Genomic DNA, 18,048 nt, shown 5'->3' with positions numbered 1-18,048 from the left:
ATTTCTTTGTTTCAATTCAAATTTCCCACTTTTCCAACTATCACATGAATAATATTTTGCATATGAAAAAAAATAAAAATAAACCAACACCAATTGTATATGCGATGACAAAATTTCCCCTATTCGCTTGAAGCATTCATTTCAACAACACCACCAGATGGGAAGCATATATGAACTTGGTGCCTCAGGGTTGGGTGGTGTGGGGAAGTTTTTGGCATTTTCTTTTTTTTTCACTATTCTTTGAAAGAATCCAAATTTTGAATTTTCATCATCAACATTTGGAATTGAATGGATATTCTCGTTTGACACAGTCAGCCCTGTCAAGTTGGGTATATTTCAAGCAAGCACGTGGGAAGTTGTGTTGCCTAGCGGCACAAACGCGTAAGTGCTTCGAAATTGAGAACTAGCAAGAATAAAGAGGAGATAAAGTATGTGTGTGTGTGTGTGTGTGTGTGTGTGATAGAGTGTGAGAGTGAAAGTGAGTGAGCAGAGGCAGTAAGTGTGGTGTGTATTTATGTATATATGTGTGTGTGTGTGCAGAACGAGTTAAGAGAGAGAGAGAGAGGAAAGCACAAAGTGGAACAAAATCAATGGTCGCGTGGAAATCCATGAAGGCTAGGCAGCCTCCTCGCGCACGCGAAGTCAACAGCGGTTCGATCGAGAGAGGCGTGTGCTTTGGAGCCAACATTTCAAACCACCAACCAGCCAGCCAGCCAGCCAGTCTCAAACTAAATACTGGCTTACTAGCTTGTAAATTGCGCAATAGTTGAAAAGTAGAACTGAGCCAAATGTATAGAACTTAATCAACGATAGTTTATCAAATGGAACTGCATCCATGCTCAAGCGTCTCCTCTCATACTTTTAAGCATACTTCAATATCTGACATCATTTCAACAATTCGAAATTATCTACCAATCATATAACTTTTTTTTTCAAAAATCAAATTATAAAAAAATAACAAAATTATTAATTAATTAATTATATCTATTCATCTATTATCCCAACCATTGCAATTTCTTCGTTATCAGATGCTACAAATGTATAAAGAAATTATCATTAAAAAATGCACTGCTACTACTGTACAAATCATTATTCAAGTTTACAATTAATCGTCATTCTAAATAAATAAATAAAATCGGATCATCTACTAATACTATATTGAAAGTTTGATTACATGGGAAAATTATTATCCCAAACTTGTATTATATCTACGAATTGTATTACTTACAAGTATACAAAAAATCATGCTTTCAAAATAAAAAATTAATACTTTTTAATGTTCAAAATGAATAAAGATCAATTCGACGCATGTTAGCAGAGACAATAAATTAAAGCAGGTTGCACTTTTATTTATTCTATTTTTTACCGCTTTTATTATACAAATGTGATTTAATTTTACACAAATATGGTTTAATTTGAAATGAGATGGATGAAACAGCTAAACTGCTAGCTTTTCATTTACCTTTATTAGCAGTATCAAACAGAACACTATCATTGTTGTTGACAACGATACGATGAACAAAGAAGCTTCAAAGCATGCTGCGTTCAACCGATGAGTGTAAAAATTGCCTTTTTAACTAATAAGCTCGAATTGTTCAAAATATAAATTTATATTAAGCATCTGAAAACAAAAAATAAGAAACAATTCAATCTAGCAGATGAAAGTGGTGCTTTCAATTCAATGCTCGTTACCTGATTACAAATAAAAACAGTCCTGGAAACAGTAAATAAATTTCATTATAAATAAACTGCATTAAAAAAAATAAAATGACTTCAGTCATCCTGAGTTTATGAGGTAAGCTACTTTGCACGACATCATGCATGATTTTGCTACAAAAAATTTAAATTGTTGATTCCATAACCACAATTTTGATACTTCACATTTTAAACTTGAAACTACTTTTCAATTGTGTAATCGTTTTACAAAATGGAATATTTTTATTCTGAATATGTTTCAAATTATGAAAAGCTATTTTTACAATTAAAAGTGAAAACTCATTTTCACAAAAATGTTCACAAAACGACTGCACTACAATGTCAATATGAAACATGCGAACAAACAATTTCAAATAATCAGAAATGCAGAATATTCATTTTTTAAAATATACATTTTGTTTATTTTTCATTTCTTCAATCACATGTTGTTTAATGCAAATATTAAAATTTCCCATTGCAATGATAAAGCTTGAAAGACTCGAAAGAGAGAAAGTCTATAAAACCAATCTGAGAGCGTAAAAAACAATTTAATTTTAAAATCAAAGCTTATCAACAACGTGTTTTATGCATAAAGTTATGCATTGTTGGCGTTGCTTTGTTACCAAATTTGAAACAATTGGCGACATGTGATGATGATTGTCAAAAACGTTCCAAGTTCACACGATTCATTATTTATCATATTTATCCACAGCAATTGCCTCCTATTTACTAAAAAAATGCACCATTTTCCGAAAAAGCCCTCTGAAAATTGTGATCAAAAACTTATATGTGACAATTATAGAAAATGAAAATGAATTATTAATTTTTGATAAAAATTATTTCAATTTGTATAACCAGCTTCAAGCTTGTTTCAATCTTACAAAATTGTATTGTGCTGTGCTGTACAAGTTGCTAAAATAGGAGAGAAAAAAATTAATGAGAAATAATAATTTTTCAAGATGAAAAATGAATGAATGTCCAAGATGATCAAAAGAATGGAGAAAATTTTAAAAAAATTAGAAACAGTACCTTCTCTCATCTTAGCTGAAGACTGTTGGACAGTTTGGATGGATGGTGACGACAAGCGTTCGGGATGCAGACTGAGCTCATATATTGTCGGTGGCAATAGGTAGAAAAGAACAACGTCGAACGTCCATACGGCCGACCAGTCTTTGGTGACCAAGTATCGACGACAATGCGTGGAAGCAGGAATCAATGTGGGAACTAGTGGAAAATTTTGCCGCTCGCCCGACGCGAGAACAAGGGTCGATTCACAAAGCTTTATGGCCGTGATCGATTGGCGCGTGACTGGCGCGGCCGTGAACAAGCAAGCAAGCAAGCAAGCAAGCATGCAAGCAAGTAAGCTGGCAAGCCGGCTAGCATGCAAGCCGCATCACACGGTTGTGAAACGTTGTGACGGAGACTGGCCCGAGTTGGTTCAAAAATAAATTCCGACCCGAAGATCTTCTGATCAGGGTTCGACTTTTGACAAAGAGAAGTTCTCGTTCTCAATTTTGCTGTTGCTTTCTCATCACTTCACAATTTGGACGTAAGCGACTTGCCGCGGCTGCTGCCCGCTTCCTGCAAACCAAGCAATACCAACCAACCAACCAACCAAGCAGGCAAGCAAAAGCAAGCGAGCACCTATCCGAAACGAGTCTGCATAATCGTCATGCGAACAATGCAATCAGACACCGCCGCACCAAGCAGAGCATATTCTGTTTTTTTTCACTTTATGCATCATCCATCGACTATCGATGGAATCCGGCCCTGCCGGGTTCCACGGCTGAGCGTCAACAGTTGTGTCCGGTTGCTTCCGCGTCTAGCCGTTCCGCTGCGTTCAGGTTGTTGTTGCCTCGGCTCCTCCTCATGGTAACGGCGCGGTCGATAGATAATCAAGAACGAACGCGCGAGCAAAACACCGAAGAAAGACGCTCACACTGAACAACCAACTCGGGGACTCTCATCACTCACCGCTTGCTTCAATACATTGACTACTGAATAAACTGACTGACAACTTTAACCAATACTATACTGACTGGGCAAAACCGACCACTTTGGCGTATGTTGGTTGCACTTTTCCATGCATGGAACATTGAAAACTGTGGAACAAGTATGAAAATCATCTTACTACTACTACCACTACTACTACTACAACTGCTGCTGCTGCTGCTAATAATAATAATAATAATAATAAAGCAGAGCATGAAAAACTGATACAATAAAAATCATCATAAGGTCAATAAAATGCGGCTCTTCTCCGTAGATTTCCCAAGTCGATGCAAATCGATTGCACTAACATTTGTGCCTAGCAGAAAAGGGCGCCGTCGGTTTTCCTTGAAAAGGGAAAATCTATCTCATCCAAATAAGAACTACCTTGAAAACAATTTAAAATTGAAAAATGAAAATTATACATGCTACAAAATAACGAGTGGATTTTTCCATTTTTTTTCAAAGTAATCATATTATCATTACAAAAAGCATGATGAAGAGAGTGAATAAAAAGCAAATGCAAAAGATATATTAAAAGAAGTCGATGGAATGGGTTCGAATGAGGAGAATGGAAGAGTAAGAGGAGGAGAAGGAGGAGGAGGAGTAGTAGAGAGAGAGAGAGAAAGAGAGGGAAAGAGCAAGAGCAAGAGTAAGAGAGTCAGAGAATGATAGCAGGGTAAAAGCATAGAGGAAGAGAGAGAATGAAAGAGTAAAAGAGAGAGAGAGAGAGAGTGGTGAGAGAATGTTCTCGTGCTTGAAAGCACCGGCCGTCGTGCCGACTGCGGCGCCAGCAGTTGCGGAACACCAGCTCACTCTGGTCCGCCATAGAGCCCGTGCAAATATCGCATAACAAAAATAAAGCTGCTTTGGAATTGCGTCGCGAGCCCGGCCTGCGCGCCGCACGTGACGTGGAAGATGCTTCCGCTTCCTCCTATATGCCATCGAGCTGTGGGCTCTTCGACAACAACACATATGCCCATTGTGTGGCTTTTGTATTTATTATTATTAATTCATTCTCATCATCATTGTATTCAATAATAATAATAATAATACTGTGCATATTTGCAAATCAACGCCAATTTCAAATTTTACAAAAGAGGTAATTTGTAAAACAATTTGTTGACAAACAGATAAAATCACAAAAATTAAATTATCTGTAGATATGTAAAATGCATGCTTAATTACATAAATGATTTGCATGTAAAACGAAACAGCTATTCCACCAGTTGTGATGAAAATTTTGTGTGCTTTTTTCTCAAAATTTTTCTTCTTGTACAATAATTGTATTTTTTGTTCAGTAAATATTTCATTAAAAAAATTTGGGAGAAAAAAGCAAAAAAGAAAAACAGTTTAATATGCATATTAAATAAAATTTGTATAATTTTATTATCATTGCTTTTGTTGTTGTTGTTGTTACTGCTGCTGCTGCTGTTGTGCTGTTTTGCATAAATCAGTAAAAGGAACAGGAAATAAAATCAACAACAGTAAAGAGAATCTATAAAATGAATGGAAAGAAATTTAAAGTGAAAACGACAGGGTGAATTGAAATGACGACGTCAAAATCAAAAAGAACTTGCATTTTGTTGTTAACAGCTCAGTGGTTTTGATCCAACGAAAAGGATTGGTTATAGCTTATTATATGACTAAGCAGAAGCAAAAGCAAAAAGCAGCAGCAACAACAGCAGCAGCAGCAGCAGCAACAGCAGCAGAAGCAGCAATAGTAGTAGGAGTAGTATAGCACGGGCAATAGAAGAAGAAGAAGAAGAAGAAGAAGAAGAAGCAATAGTAGCGGCAATGGGCAAAAGCAACCAGGCACAAACGGACAGACAGATAGGCACAAGCAAGCAAGCAAGCAAGCAGCCGGCTAGGCTAGCTAGCTATAGCTATATAGCTATAGCTAGCCTTTGTCAATAGTGTCGACCTCCGACGTGGAATCGAACAGAAAGCCTGGAAACGAAACTTGCCATCCCTGCTTGCGTCCGGCGGCGGCGCCAAGCTTGTAGTAGTTGAAATCGATCAGCTAAACGGGCCGGTGCTTCGATTGCACACTGTGCAAAATTGGTTGCATGTATATAATAATATTTAGTCGAATGGCATTGAAATTGACAAATAAAAATTTGCAAAATTGAACCCTTAGTAACGGTATCACTTGATAGTGGAAAAATATTCGAGCAGGAAAAATGAACCTCAACAATCAAGCAAGCAAGCAGGCGGGCAAGCAAACAAGCATCAGCAAAAGTAGCAGTAGCAGCAGTATAGCTGGATGGAAAAGTTTTTGTGCCTCATACTTTCATATCATCACAGCACAAACAGCAGCTTCAATTTACGCGTTGCTAGATGAAATGACAACACGGGCAACATTTCATCTAGCAATCATTGTTGGCTCATGTGCTTGAATTCAGCAACAGAAAAAAAATGAAAAGTAACAGAAAATGCTCAATATTGTCATCGTTGAAAATAAATTTCATTTTACCATTTTAAACAACACACATTAATGGACAACATTTCTTTTTATATTTCAGAAAAATAGAAAAAAAATTTAAATTCTATTTACAAATGAAATGGCTTTCATTGAACATTAATTATTCATTTCATGATAATTATAAATTTGTAAAATGACAAAAATTTATTTACTGTCTTAAATTTTAAAATGAAATTAAACTTTAAATTTTAAAATAAACTCAACAAATTATTCATCGAATACAACAATTATGATTAATTAAAATCTATAAAGTTTAAATGTGAAACATCGATATCAAGTAAGAAAGCGACAGTAGAAGATTAAAAGCAAAATTTCACTAATTAAAATAATCGTAAGAAAAAGATTTGAATATGGAATTTTATTTTCAAATTTGAAATTGTAATAAATTACAAAAAAGATATCAACATATTTTTTTTAAAAAACGAAAATATTTAATCTGGAAAAAAGTACCATTCCATAATTGTCTAAAGCTAACAGCAAAATTTCACCAATTGACATTATGCTTTTTTTTTGTTTGCGCATAAAAATATTTTAACCCTTTAAAATTCATGTTAGGCATTGCTCCGTGACAATTGAAGATTGGTAGTTGGTGTGACTTTATCACAAAGATATTTCAAAAGAAATCGCAACTGTTATTATAAAAAATGTAGAACTTGCTGCAGCAGCAGCAGCAATAGCAGCAGTTAAAAGCTTTAACAAGTTAAATAAAATAGCCAATATTAAAAATTAAAAAAAATCAAATTAATAAATATAATACAAAATTATAGTGCATAGAACAATTTAATGTTATCATTTTCATTTATAAATTTTTTTTCAAATTCACTGTATATCACTGTAAAAATATTCACTGAAAATGAAATCCAGTTGCACTGTAGTTTCTGCCATGAAAAAGACCATCGTTATCAAATGATGTGAATTTCACTATTACGAATCGTTTTTATGCTGAATCACATCTTGATCATTCTCGTCTTTCAAATTCAACTTCATATAAAGTGAAAATCATTAAAACAGAAAAGTAAATTTAAATAAAAAGTAAAAGTACAAATTTCGAACTTCATTAAGAAGAAAATGTGCATATTAATGTTCTACAAACAAAATATCAGCTAATTTATGCTATTATTTAACTTTACAATGTGTAGAGATTAATGCAATATGTTTTCAGTCATTTGCCATTTCATCATATCAAATAATGCATTTAAATAAAATTAATATGCATTTATTAAAGTAAACTTACAGTAAAAACTATTTATTTGATTGTTATAATTAATTATTTTATAAAAACATGCAATGCAAGTACCTGTGAAAAACAGTAAACCATCGATCGATTCGATCTTTTGAAGACTTAACTGAGATCGTATTTGAGGCTAATAAGTGATTAAGAAAAAGGTTTCTATTTATTAACTGTATAATACAATTTAAAATATTATTATTTCAAATAATTTCAAATTGAAAAATAGTCATGTTTCAGTAAACATCACATCTTGGTTTCGAAATGTGCAACATATATGAAACAGAATAATAAAATATGAAATATAAAACTGGAACATTACCAAAATGAACGTTATTTACAAAACATTTTTATTACTGTTATTTACACTGATATATGAATATCCATTGAAAGCAAGTTAATGTTTATGAGAAGATGACTAATCAATTTTTATGTTTAGCAAATTAAAAGTAAACAAGCTTACCATTCAAATATTTAACTCCACAGAAGAGTTAACTGAAAGAAGATACCGAGCGTAAACTTTAAGCGTTAATTGTTGTTTAGAAAATTTTGTGCCCCGAAAGTGCTTTGGTGGAAAATTATTTCGATTAGGCTTTAGGTTTGATGTCATATGCTAGGCTGAGCAAAGCTGTTTCCCAAGTTTGTCGTTCTTTTAATATATACGTAAAGTTGTTACAATTGGTACTGATATAACATACACAACAATGTAGAAAAACGCGTGGTGCGCATGCAAATGCTAGTAAAGTTGAGAGTTCAAAATAATGCAGGCTGTGTTTCAATGAATGTTTAAATTTATGTGAAAATTTATTTGAAAATGAAAAAATTTCTTAACCCTATTTATTGTTTAACACTAACACTAACCATTTACAAACTTATTTTCATAATTGGTTGATTAGCTTAGTTTATATATTTATTTGTTTGCTATTACATTTGAAAATCAACTTTAACATGATTTGAAATAAATAAAACTGCAAAATTCAGTCAAAAATAAAAACAAATTGATTTTTTGTAAGCAATTCACATTTGGAATAAACTTTTTTAAAAAACAGTACAGTATGAAGTACTTCAAAGGTGTCAGAAATATTTAAAATTTATTAAATAGTAGAAAAATTATTATTATTATTATTATTAAATGAAAATTGCACAGAAATATCGGTGCTTTGATATTCGTGACGTTATATTTGCATATGAACACTGACTGATAGAAAATTGAAAAGTATCCAAATTATCATGGATTAAATTTATTTTTAACAGATGGCAAAGTGAGTTGGGATAAATTATTACTGTTTTAAATTATTGAAAGTGTTTTACATTTTTCATGTTTTATTTTATTATTCAGTTTTCGTCGAAAACAACAACAACAACAGCAACTGCAAACAAACAAGAAAGAAAACAGTTTAAATTAACGTTAAAATTTAAATAATGTAAAATTTACATAGTGTATTATTGTAAATTATTTTATGTTATGTTTGGTGAACGTACGGGGGAAAAATAATTTTTGCGTAGAGAAATAGGCATTGGCATATTTCCTTGTCAGCAAAATCTACTCAGTGCAATACTTTTCAACCTGTTACAGCTTATTACATCTGCCTTTCTTTGACAGATATCAATAGTTCAAAAAAAGTATTTCAAGCGGAGCATTTGAAATTAATTTATGTATATTTTATTACTTTTTTTATTATTATAATAAATTACAACAGTTGTTGGATTGAAGAAATTCGCGTTGAAGAAATGGATTAATTTTATGACTATCAATATCATTATCGTCATCATGGGGCAGAGCGTAAGCAAAAACAACAGGAAGCCTATGAACAGTTAAAAAAAGAATATTTCATGGCGCAATTTTTATTGTTATTACGCTATTATTCATTTATTTTAAATTTAGCTTGCTTTTGTTTTTTTATTTAATTTAAATTTGACTTTTAAAATTGAATTTTTGGGCAGTTTTAAACTTACAGTACGGACGTTATTTTCAAAAAATAATAAATCAGTATGTAAATGAACAGTTTGCATATGCTAAAATTAGCTTAAATATTAAAGAATAAAAAATAAAAGAATAATACAGCAAACGTTATCTTTTTACTAGTGGAAACAGCATGATCAATGTTTATTATTATATATTTACATTCCTGCAAGAATCAGTGGGGTTTTATCCATCTGTGCACATAAAAATAGGGGAATATTAGAAAAAAAATATTTGTATCTAATTTTATTTTAAAGTAATTCTCAGAATTTTTTTTCCTACACAAAACAACAACAATGTTAAATGAAAATGAAAACAATTTTTAAAAAACATAAACAGATAAGCACAAAGCATGCGTTTATTAGTTATGTTGATCTTTGAAGCATTTTTAATCGAAACAGTTGAACATTTTTGATTTTTTGATAATTCGAATTTTTGACTAGTCAAATGATAATTTTTTCTAAAAAACGTTTGTAATAAAATGACAATCACACTTAAATAAAGATAAATGAAATAAAATTTTTCTGACATCAATTTATTTTATTAATTTTATAATTGTTCACTTTGTTATAACGTGCGACGTAAATTACATTTTTCCCGCTTTTTAGATTTTTGATGTTTGAAAATGTTGAAAAATATTACATTGATAAAATTGATAATTTGAAAAAGCAATACAAATTTTAAAAATTATTTTAAAGCTTATTTTCTTTTGAAGTGTTTTTTTTATATTCAGAAGCCAAAACAGTTTTGCATTAACTTTTTCTGCAATTGCAATTAATCACCTGATTAGGGCTGCTTAAATAAATTTTTAACGCATGAATATGATTTTTCAATATGAAAGTGAAATTAATGTAGTCGAATAATAAACAAACCAATGTTTATCACTTATTAGTGCACACAACTGAAAGCTATGGGATGAATATATTTTTACATGACATTGAAAAGTAAATTCAAATATTAAAATGTTCCATCTGATAATATAAATATATAATATGCAAATGCTCAAACCAGAGTAAAAGTGCGTTTTTAAGAATTGTCATTCTTTAATTTATTTCAGTTATTATTTATACATGCAAAATGATATTCAGATTTTATCAACGTAAAATCAAAATTTTTCATTTCAAAGTTTGTGATAAATGAGTACTTCATTCATTTATAAATATTAAGAGCAGATGTTTTAAAAGCGCATAATATTTATAAATATTTGTTATAATGCATTTTTTTTAAATAAAACATTTCATATGATGTGAGTTTTGGGTTTTATTACAATTTTAACAAATTTTCTTCGAGTAGCTTTGTTCAGTTGACTGTAGATGTAGAAGGATCATCGAAAATTACAGCTACGAATAAAGAGACGAATAATAAAATGAAATGAAATAATTCGAACAAAAAATTTCATTTTTATTTCAAATTAGCTTCAATGAAAATCCTCTTTTGTTTATTTGGTACAGCAGTGTCCAAATTATCAATATTTGTGATGCAATGTAAAAAAATAAAGAGCTATAATATAGCTAAATTTCCTAAAAATGTTTCAAAAGATGACAAATTATTTTTTCAATTTGGGTACATGTGCTTCATTAACATCTTATTTTAGCATCTCCTTACTGGATGTTGCACTACAACAAATGAGCTTTTTTTCACTAATGAAAGTCTATTTTTATGAATAGCCTATTAAAATTTTTTTTAATTTCAATTGGAATGACAAAAAAAATGATTTCAATAGTTTCGTCTTAGAACATTTTGTGCAAAACCCAATTATTTTCTGTAACAAGTAATACTATTGTGATATGTAATTTTTCAAAAAAAATTCTTTTTAAAAATATAAAAAAGTAAGTTTATTAAATTGGTTCTGAATTTTAGCTGTTGAGATCTACATACAGGTCAACAGACAGCTGCATGCATGTATATGCATATATATATGTCGTGAAGTTGATTTACTTATTTTTAATTTTTTTTGGAAAATACGTGCTGTTTTGTCAAGAACAGATTCAGTGGTATGAACCGTAAAGTATCTTACACAAAGAGAAGAGATAAAAAGGGAAAAAAAGTTTAAATGTGAGGTATATATAATTATTGTTTGTTGCGAGGGTGCAAAGAAATCTCTCTGCGCAAGCACATGAGCATTATAATTAGCATTAAGCATTAGCAGCAGGAGTAATTGCTGAGGAATAGAGAAGCAACAAACACGATAGTGGTGGTAGTGATGGTGGTGATAGAAGGAAAAGCAGCAGCAGCAGCAGCAGCAGCAGCAAGCAGCAAAAGAATATAATGTTGGCGGCATTTGCCAGTTGTTGTTTCCGACGTTGGAAAAGAATTTACGCTTTTGGTTGATCGAAGGAAGGCCCATCGGTGTCATGTGCCGAATAGCTAGCTAGATGCTAACAATCATCGTCCAGGCCAAGCTGACGACGGCTTCTCGGCGGCGGTTTGCGGTCTCTAAAAATTGCCAAGCCTCCTCCTCCTCCTCCACCACCTCCTGTTGATCAAGCCCCACTGGCCAATTGCATTTCTTCTGCTATTCGGCTATCCATTTACATCTTTCTCAAACTTTTCAAAGTGCCTTTTTTATTTCATTTCATTTTTTTTCTTTTCCCTCTTCTGATCTTCTCTTTCTTCCCTCTCACTCGCTTATTTCTCTCACGTTTATAAATGCCACTGAAAAATGTATTCAAATTTTTGCAACCAAAAAGTAAGCACAGCACCTATTCTCTTTCATACCTCCAGCTTAGTGAGTATTTTGTTTCAGAATAAAATATGAAATATTTTTTTTCAGATTCATCTACACTTCTTCATGCACGTCAGTGTCAAAGAAAACATACCGAGAACAATGTTCCACCTGGAAGGCGAAATTTTGCCGTACCACTTGCTCAGTCGGAAACGTTCACCGACAATGAATGTTCTGAGAATAAGGTTTGTTTTTGGTTTAAATTTAAATTTAAATTTTTATCATTTTGTACAAGTTCAAACATTTCAGGAACAACAACAACCATTACAAAAGCAGCAACGTGGAATTTGGAAAAAATCAAATCTGCTCAAATATAATAAAGCGGACGATGAAGATGAAGGAATTATGTCCGAAGTAGAGACTTCTTGTACAACTGGTATGCGTTCAAAACGAAACAGTCGATGCCGTACCAGCAGTGGCAATTATACAAATATGCTCGTCAATCCGTACGGTGCTTTCAACGGTGTTGGATGTGATTCACGTAAGAAGCGTTAATTTTTTAATATTTCACCAAATAGAACTTGTAAACTGTGATCTTATTGAAATTCGTTTGTAAATCAAATTTCAAATGTTTAATATTTTCTTTTTTTTTAAATTATACTAAAAAGTTTCTCTTTTAGTATACATAATTATTATTTAAAAAGTAATCAGTTTAATTTGCTATACGGCTTTAGCTTATATTTCGATTTTTACAGCTTTCTTTCAATAACAAAATTTGAGCATAAATTATTAATTTTTTTTTTACTTAAGAAGAAACAAACATTAACAAATATTCAAAATATGAAATTAATATTTTAATTTTGCACTGATTAATTTTCTTCCTTTGAATAATATATAAGAAGAAAAAAGCTTTTATTGCTTGCTGTTCGATGCTTGATGGAATAAATAGCACACAATTTTATATATTATAAATAGAATTTCTTCGAAGGTGTAAAACGCATCTGGCTGCCTGCCATTGTGCGTAGGATTTTTTAAAGAATTGAATTTTGTTTCCTAAATGTTTATTTGGTCTCTTCAGCAGATGAAAATTTTCTCTTGTTTAATGATCATTTTATTTAGCAATAAATGAAGCTTTATAGACTTTGTAAATTTGTACACATTATTCGCGCAGTTTAATTGCATTTTTTGATTGCTTATAGCTGCTTTTTTTTTGCAAATGCTGAAAAAATTTAGATCACTTATTTGTATTGAAACAGAAACAGTTGCTACAAATTAAAGGAAAAAACAACCTTTGAATATTTATACTAATTTGCTTAAAAAAATAAATAGCTGACTTGCGTAATATATAGAACAACAATTCTGCAGTACAACTCATTTTAATAGTGCTAATTGATGATCTAAGATTAAAATATTCTTCTTCTATATTTAGTAACAACTAGAAGAAAATTTTGAAATTTCATAAACTGTATTCTAATAGAATAAATTGAAAAAGAAAAAATTTTGCACGAACAGTATTATGCTATTTTCATCTATAGCTTACAGTAATTTCAAAAAGAATTAAATACTTGTAAATTTTAAAATTCTACGTTGAAATGAAATAATTTTATTCATTTGGTATAAAGTTTATTCTTTGCATTATTGAAATTGCATATTGTAAATTCGTTTCATTTATGAAAATTTTTTCTTCGTATGCTACTATGATGAGCAGCAGCATGATATTAATACAAAATGCATGATATATCTTACTGTAAAGCATTATTAGCATGATTATGTTGGAAAATATTTTTTTATCATTTATTTTTATCATTTTAATGACGACATGCAACGCCTGTGGGGTTATTTGTTTGTTGGAATATTTGAAATTGTTTTACATGTTTGCTTGATTTTTCTGTATCGTTGTTTATTGAGCAAGCAAGCAAGCAAGCTCTCGAATGCGAAACTGGTCAAAACAAGCTAAACAGGTTGCTGTTTTAGGATAGTAGGAAAAATATAAAAAATTAATTTTTTTTAAACTAATTTAAACAAAGCTTTAGTTTGGAAAATTTTCAGTTTAATTTGCAATTTTCAGTTAATGTTTAACTTGATGAGAGGTAGGTAGTAGGTGAACTTTTGCAGAGTTGAAAGCTAGTGAAAATATTTTGCATTTTATTTTTTCTCGTAAAAATTATGAAAATTAAAATTCAAACAATGTTAAAATCCAACTTTTGCGGATTATAAAAACTTTGGACGAATGCTGTTGTTGCTTTATTATTTTGTGCATATTTGCAATCCGACCAACCTGCTGTTGCTTCTACTGCTGCTTCTGCAAGTTTGCGTAACCCAGTAATAAGAATAAATTTGCTGCAGCCAGTTGGAAATAAATAAAACCAAATACTCTTGTTGCACAGCTATTTTACCTTGCCTGGACACGTATGTTTGCAGTATTTCTGTTTCAGGCCAAGTTTTTCTTCAATTCAAAGATGAGACAAAGCGAGCCACGCTGCCGGACGACCTGCGTTATTTGGATGATATTCGAGAACTGTTCTTGCACACGTTTTCTGATTCCATCAGTCGTGACTATGTGACGTCAAGTTTTGTCAAAATTTACATCCAAAATCCAGGCAAAGAAGGACTCTTTTATGAACTGGATGATTTGAGGTATGTACTCTTATGTTGTGAATATTGTCTTGTGTAAGATTGAAAAAGTTGAAAACAGTCAGTATAGATTGAATTATTAATAGAAAAAATATGAATTTATTCACTGAATTTGATATTTGCACAACTATAACATCATCGTCAATCAATACAGAGAAGTTTGGATTAGATTTCTTGATAACATGAGCTTCCACTGCTTAAACTCTTAATCACGAGTAAAATATTTTCCAATCAATGCAACTACTAACTACATGAGTGAAAATTTAAATTTTATTTGGAAATTTACTTGAATCGTATTTTGCATTGCACACAAACATTTGCAAAATTGCGTATTGCATTTGTGCAAAATAAGAAATCACGTTGTACATCATCTATCATTGCATAATAAAATAATGTGTAGCTTTAGTAGTTGGTTTTGGAAAATAAAAATTTTCCATTCTGCAAGCTTTTATGCTGCGGTTGATGCGAGTACAATCGAGAAAAATCAATTAGAATTTAATATTGAAAAAAATTAGAAACCCATTAGTAAAAATTAACAAATTTTCAAATTGATCTGTTAGCTTGCTTTTTGTGCGATATATTTGCATGTTTAGTTTGCTTTAATAATATAAATTAATAGTTGAATTGCTGCTGCTACTGCTGTATTGATAAAAATGATTCATTGAATTTTTTGGTTCACAAGTTGTTGTACTGTCATTTCTCGAACAAGTAACGATGAAGAGGCTGTTCATGTTATCAATATTTGCCCTTGACGCTGTAAGTGACGTGTGAAAAATATGTACATGCAGACTTTAGAAAGTTGTGCGCGATATTCTAAAATGCAAAATTTACAATTAAAAGATTCATCTGAGTTTGGATTTTGATTTCTTGTTTTTATTTATAGAATGTAATGTATTTGTATTTGGCTTTTTTTCACAAAATACAATTTATATCAATGCATTTGGTTGTGATGTTTCTAGATGAATGTTTTTCCATTTTGCTTATACTAATAAAAAGCTTTGTGCTTTTTGTACGTTTTGTTTTATGTTTAATCAATGTGGCATTTTTATTTCAATTTTCTTTTACAATGATATTTTATTATCTAAAAAACAAATCAGAATAACAACAAAAAAATTTTTTTAAATAAAACGCATTGTGTTTTTGTTATTTGTGAAACGTGAAACGAGGCATAAAGTTATTCATCTATCTATTAGTTATGTGTTGCAGTCTCATGCTTTGCCTCAGTTATAGTCGCTTTTCAAATTTTAAAAAATTTCATATTTTGAATGAGAATTGTTTCATCCCTACTAGTGCAATGCTTATTTAATAATTGACAAAGAGAACTGTAAGTTTAGATATAGTCTGTATTTAATATTTATTAATTAATAGATGTGTAAAAGAGAATTTTCAAATTGAATTGCACAATTAGCGACGTATAAATTATTTGTAGTCTTTTTTTTGCGCTTTAGGAGAAAAATAGTGTGAAGGACAGACGCAACAGTTGTTGCGAAAATTTTAATAGCTTTTTCTGCACTTCAGTCGTTAAATTTTTATTACAGCATTTGTAGCAAGTAAGCGGAATACTTTGATAGTAAAAGAGAGAGAGAGAATAAAGGGGAGGCATGATCAATCATTTTCAATTTTCTTCTATTTCCAATTGCAACAGGCAAATGTCGCGGTGTGAAGTAAAAGAAAATGTTGAAGTGGTTTTTGATTTAAAGTGATAATTAAAATTTTTTAATTATCCACCGTAAAACTTTAAGCTCATATTTTATTGATTGTAAGTCATCCTTTAAGCCGGCTTTTATTTGATGTACATTTTCAAAAGAAATCCGCTGCCAGGATTAGATTATTTACTGCATTATTTTCTTTTTTCTGCTGTTATTTATCATTAAAGAAAAAGCTTTAGATTTGAAAATATCGATTGTCAGCTATAAAATTTTTTATTGCATAAAGAGGAAACGAAAAAAAAAAATATTATTATTCTTGTTGTTTACATTATGACTTTTCATTTTGTCATTTAACTCTGCTTGCAGTCAGTCAGTTAGTCTCTGTGTGTGTATACGTAGATTGTAATGCTATTTGCGAGTTTTTTTTGAGGAGGGGATATTTTGTATTTGCAAACTGTACAAAGTCTGTATGTTTGTCTATATAGAGCTAATTTTGTATTTGCATGTGTGTTCAGATGGGTAATGCTGCTGTTCTTTTCACGTGGGATTACAATTTTTTGTCCCGAAGGTACGTCGTACGAATTCCATTTTAGTAAAATATCAACGACCGGTTTAAGACGCTTGTCACCGCCGTTACTGTTGTTTGCTGTTTTATTACGTTGCTGCAAAGCAAACTACGTAAAACTTCATTTTGCTATTTAAAATTTTTTTCAAATGGTTTTTTCAAAAAACTTCAAATAATTTCTTCGATCAAAGAAGAAAAGTAAGAGATTTTTTTTTCTTTCTTTTTCTATTAAATTTAAATTAATAATCAGTTGATACAGTATAGTTAAATTGTATGATGAAATAATAACTTACCTTTCATTTTGTAAATATATGTAGATGATGTTTACACATTCCTTTTGCATGAATTCTTTATTTAGCTAACGTAACATTTATTATTTAAAAAACTTTTTTTTACAAATATATGTATATTATATATATACAAAGTTGTTGTGATATAAATAAAAATAATGCATTTTTTTGCAAAAATTTTGTTAAAATTATTGAAAGTAAATAAATTGGGCATTTGTCCGTATGGTTGTTCACGGTTTTATAAATAGTACTTGTAAATATTTTGTGAATTCATAGTATCAAAAACTATTATTTTTTTAATTTTGATATTTTACGGTAAAACGTTTCTTAATTTGTAAACTTGATGAGAAAGTGCTTTTATAAAAATAAAATAATGCATTACGAAATTTACACATGTCGATGATGGCCGTAGTCATCTAAATTTTTTTCTACTGGTATAATATCACAAGTAAAAAAAATTGTTCATTTTTTAGTGTAATGCTCTATTCAAATTGGTAAAATTTGTATGTTTTTGTAATAAGTTCTCGAAAAAATTTCCATGTAATAAAAATTTAAGGATGAGTAAATAATAGTTAACAGTGACAATAACGAAATTGTCAAATATCAAATGTGGATATAATTGATATACTGTAAAACAAACATTGTCTTCATATTTGACGTGGTGTAATTTAAAAAAAATGACCATGTTAAATCATGGATTTATTTTATTAATTATATTACTTTGAAATGACCGCTTTTGACAGATTTATTATTTGAACATGGAAATTTTTACTGCTCTGACGTGCAACATGCAATTTGTCAATTTACTCTTGCATTTGTTCGAAAAGATAAGTTTTTCGAAAGCTGCCATTTTCTGTTGTAAAATTTTAGCAACCGTATAGCCAA

The 18,048-nt window shown here is 30.6% G+C and overlaps 5 protein-coding genes across 5 annotated transcripts; 3 read left to right on the top strand and 2 right to left on the bottom strand.

The window, feature by feature from the left end:
- Positions 1–1,573: 1,573 nt before the first annotated feature.
- On the bottom strand, positions 1,574–3,046 carry Tsp_00106 (hypothetical protein). The gene is given in 6 exon segments (XM_003375861.1): positions 1,574–1,621; positions 1,773–1,830; positions 2,364–2,424; positions 2,439–2,457; positions 2,551–2,607; positions 2,720–3,046. The coding sequence occupies 6 exon segments, from the start codon at positions 3,044–3,046 to the stop codon at positions 1,574–1,576; spliced, it is 570 nt and encodes a 189-aa protein (XP_003375909.1).
- Positions 3,047–3,435: 389 nt separating this feature from the next.
- Tsp_00107 (hypothetical protein) lies at positions 3,436–4,159 on the bottom strand. Its single transcript, XM_003375860.1, is given in 4 exon segments — positions 3,436–3,629; positions 3,645–3,692; positions 3,731–3,867; positions 4,125–4,159. 4 exon segments carry the CDS (start codon positions 4,157–4,159, stop codon positions 3,436–3,438), a joined length of 414 nt encoding a protein of 137 aa, XP_003375908.1.
- A 4,982-nt stretch (positions 4,160–9,141) lies between these two features.
- On the top strand, positions 9,142–11,735 carry Tsp_00108 (hypothetical protein). Its single transcript, XM_003375859.1, has 3 exons — positions 9,142–9,211; positions 11,221–11,354; positions 11,577–11,735. Exons 1-3 carry the CDS (start codon positions 9,142–9,144, stop codon positions 11,733–11,735), a joined length of 363 nt encoding a protein of 120 aa, XP_003375907.1.
- Positions 11,736–12,009: 274 nt separating this feature from the next.
- Positions 12,010–12,580, top strand: Tsp_00109 (conserved hypothetical protein). Its single transcript, XM_003375858.1, has 3 exons — positions 12,010–12,049; positions 12,134–12,270; positions 12,335–12,580. Exons 1-3 carry the CDS (start codon positions 12,010–12,012, stop codon positions 12,578–12,580), a joined length of 423 nt encoding a protein of 140 aa, XP_003375906.1.
- Positions 12,581–13,956: 1,376 nt separating this feature from the next.
- Positions 13,957–15,174, top strand: Tsp_00110 (coiled-coil domain-containing protein). Its single transcript, XM_003375857.1, has 4 exons — positions 13,957–13,986; positions 14,094–14,115; positions 14,461–14,662; positions 15,069–15,174. Exons 1-4 carry the CDS (start codon positions 13,957–13,959, stop codon positions 15,172–15,174), a joined length of 360 nt encoding a protein of 119 aa, XP_003375905.1.
- The last annotated feature ends 2,874 nt before the right edge of the window (positions 15,175–18,048 follow it).

This window comes from Trichinella spiralis (assembly GCF_000181795.1).
Source record: "Trichinella spiralis strain ISS 195 chromosome Unknown Scfld4, whole genome shotgun sequence".
Lineage (NCBI taxonomy): Eukaryota > Metazoa > Nematoda > Enoplea > Trichinellida > Trichinellidae > Trichinella > Trichinella spiralis.
The sequence above is the reverse complement of the archived record's forward strand: the minus strand, read 5'-3'. Positions and strand labels throughout refer to the sequence as shown.

What these genes read in the sequence shown, in the direction of transcription:
- Tsp_00109 (XM_003375858.1), top strand. Translation starts at nt 12,010, where the DNA reads ATGCCACTGAAAAATGTATTCAAATTTTTGCAACCAAAAA. An exon ending in CAAATTTTTGCAACCAAAAA is followed by an intron (nt 12,050 to 12,133) that starts GTAAGCACAGCA and finishes ATTTTTTTTCAG; the next exon opens with ATTCATCTACACTTCTTCAT. An exon ending in ATGAATGTTCTGAGAATAAG is followed by an intron (nt 12,271 to 12,334) that starts GTTTGTTTTTGG and finishes CAAACATTTCAG; the next exon opens with GAACAACAACAACCATTACA.
- Tsp_00110 (XM_003375857.1), top strand. Translation starts at nt 13,957, where the DNA reads ATGCGAAACTGGTCAAAACAAGCTAAACAG. An exon ending in GGTCAAAACAAGCTAAACAG is followed by an intron (nt 13,987 to 14,093) that starts GTTGCTGTTTTA and finishes TGCAATTTTCAG; the next exon opens with TTAATGTTTAACTTGATGAG. An exon ending in AATGTTTAACTTGATGAGAG is followed by an intron (nt 14,116 to 14,460) that starts GTAGGTAGTAGG and finishes TTTCTGTTTCAG; the next exon opens with GCCAAGTTTTTCTTCAATTC.
- Tsp_00107 (XM_003375860.1), bottom strand. Translation starts at nt 4,159, where the DNA reads ATGATTACTTTGAAAAAAAATGGAAAAATCCACTC. An exon ending in AAAAATGGAAAAATCCACTC is followed by an intron (nt 3,868 to 4,124) that starts GTTATTTTGTAG and finishes TATTATTATTAG; the next exon opens with CAGCAGCAGCAGCAGTTGTA. An exon ending in TGGTCGGTTTTGCCCAGTCA is followed by an intron (nt 3,693 to 3,730) that starts GTATAGTATTGG and finishes CAGTTTATTCAG; the next exon opens with TAGTCAATGTATTGAAGCAA.
- Tsp_00108 (XM_003375859.1), top strand. Translation starts at nt 9,142, where the DNA reads ATGACTATCAATATCATTATCGTCATCATGGGGCAGAGCGTAAGCAAA. An exon ending in CAACAGGAAGCCTATGAACA is followed by an intron (nt 9,212 to 11,220) that starts GTTAAAAAAAGA and finishes TCTGAATTTTAG; the next exon opens with CTGTTGAGATCTACATACAG. An exon ending in TGTCAAGAACAGATTCAGTG is followed by an intron (nt 11,355 to 11,576) that starts GTATGAACCGTA and finishes TGGTGGTGATAG; the next exon opens with AAGGAAAAGCAGCAGCAGCA.
- Tsp_00106 (XM_003375861.1), bottom strand. Translation starts at nt 3,046, where the DNA reads ATGCTTGCTTGCTTGCTTGCTTGCTTGTTCACGGCCGCGCCAGTCACG. An exon ending in CTAAGATGAGAGAAGGTACT is followed by an intron (nt 2,608 to 2,719) that starts GTTTCTAATTTT and finishes CTCCTATTTTAG; the next exon opens with CAACTTGTACAGCACAGCAC. An exon ending in ATAAACTCAGGATGACTGAA is followed by an intron (nt 1,622 to 1,772) that starts GTCATTTTATTT and finishes TTTTGTTTTCAG; the next exon opens with ATGCTTAATATAAATTTATA.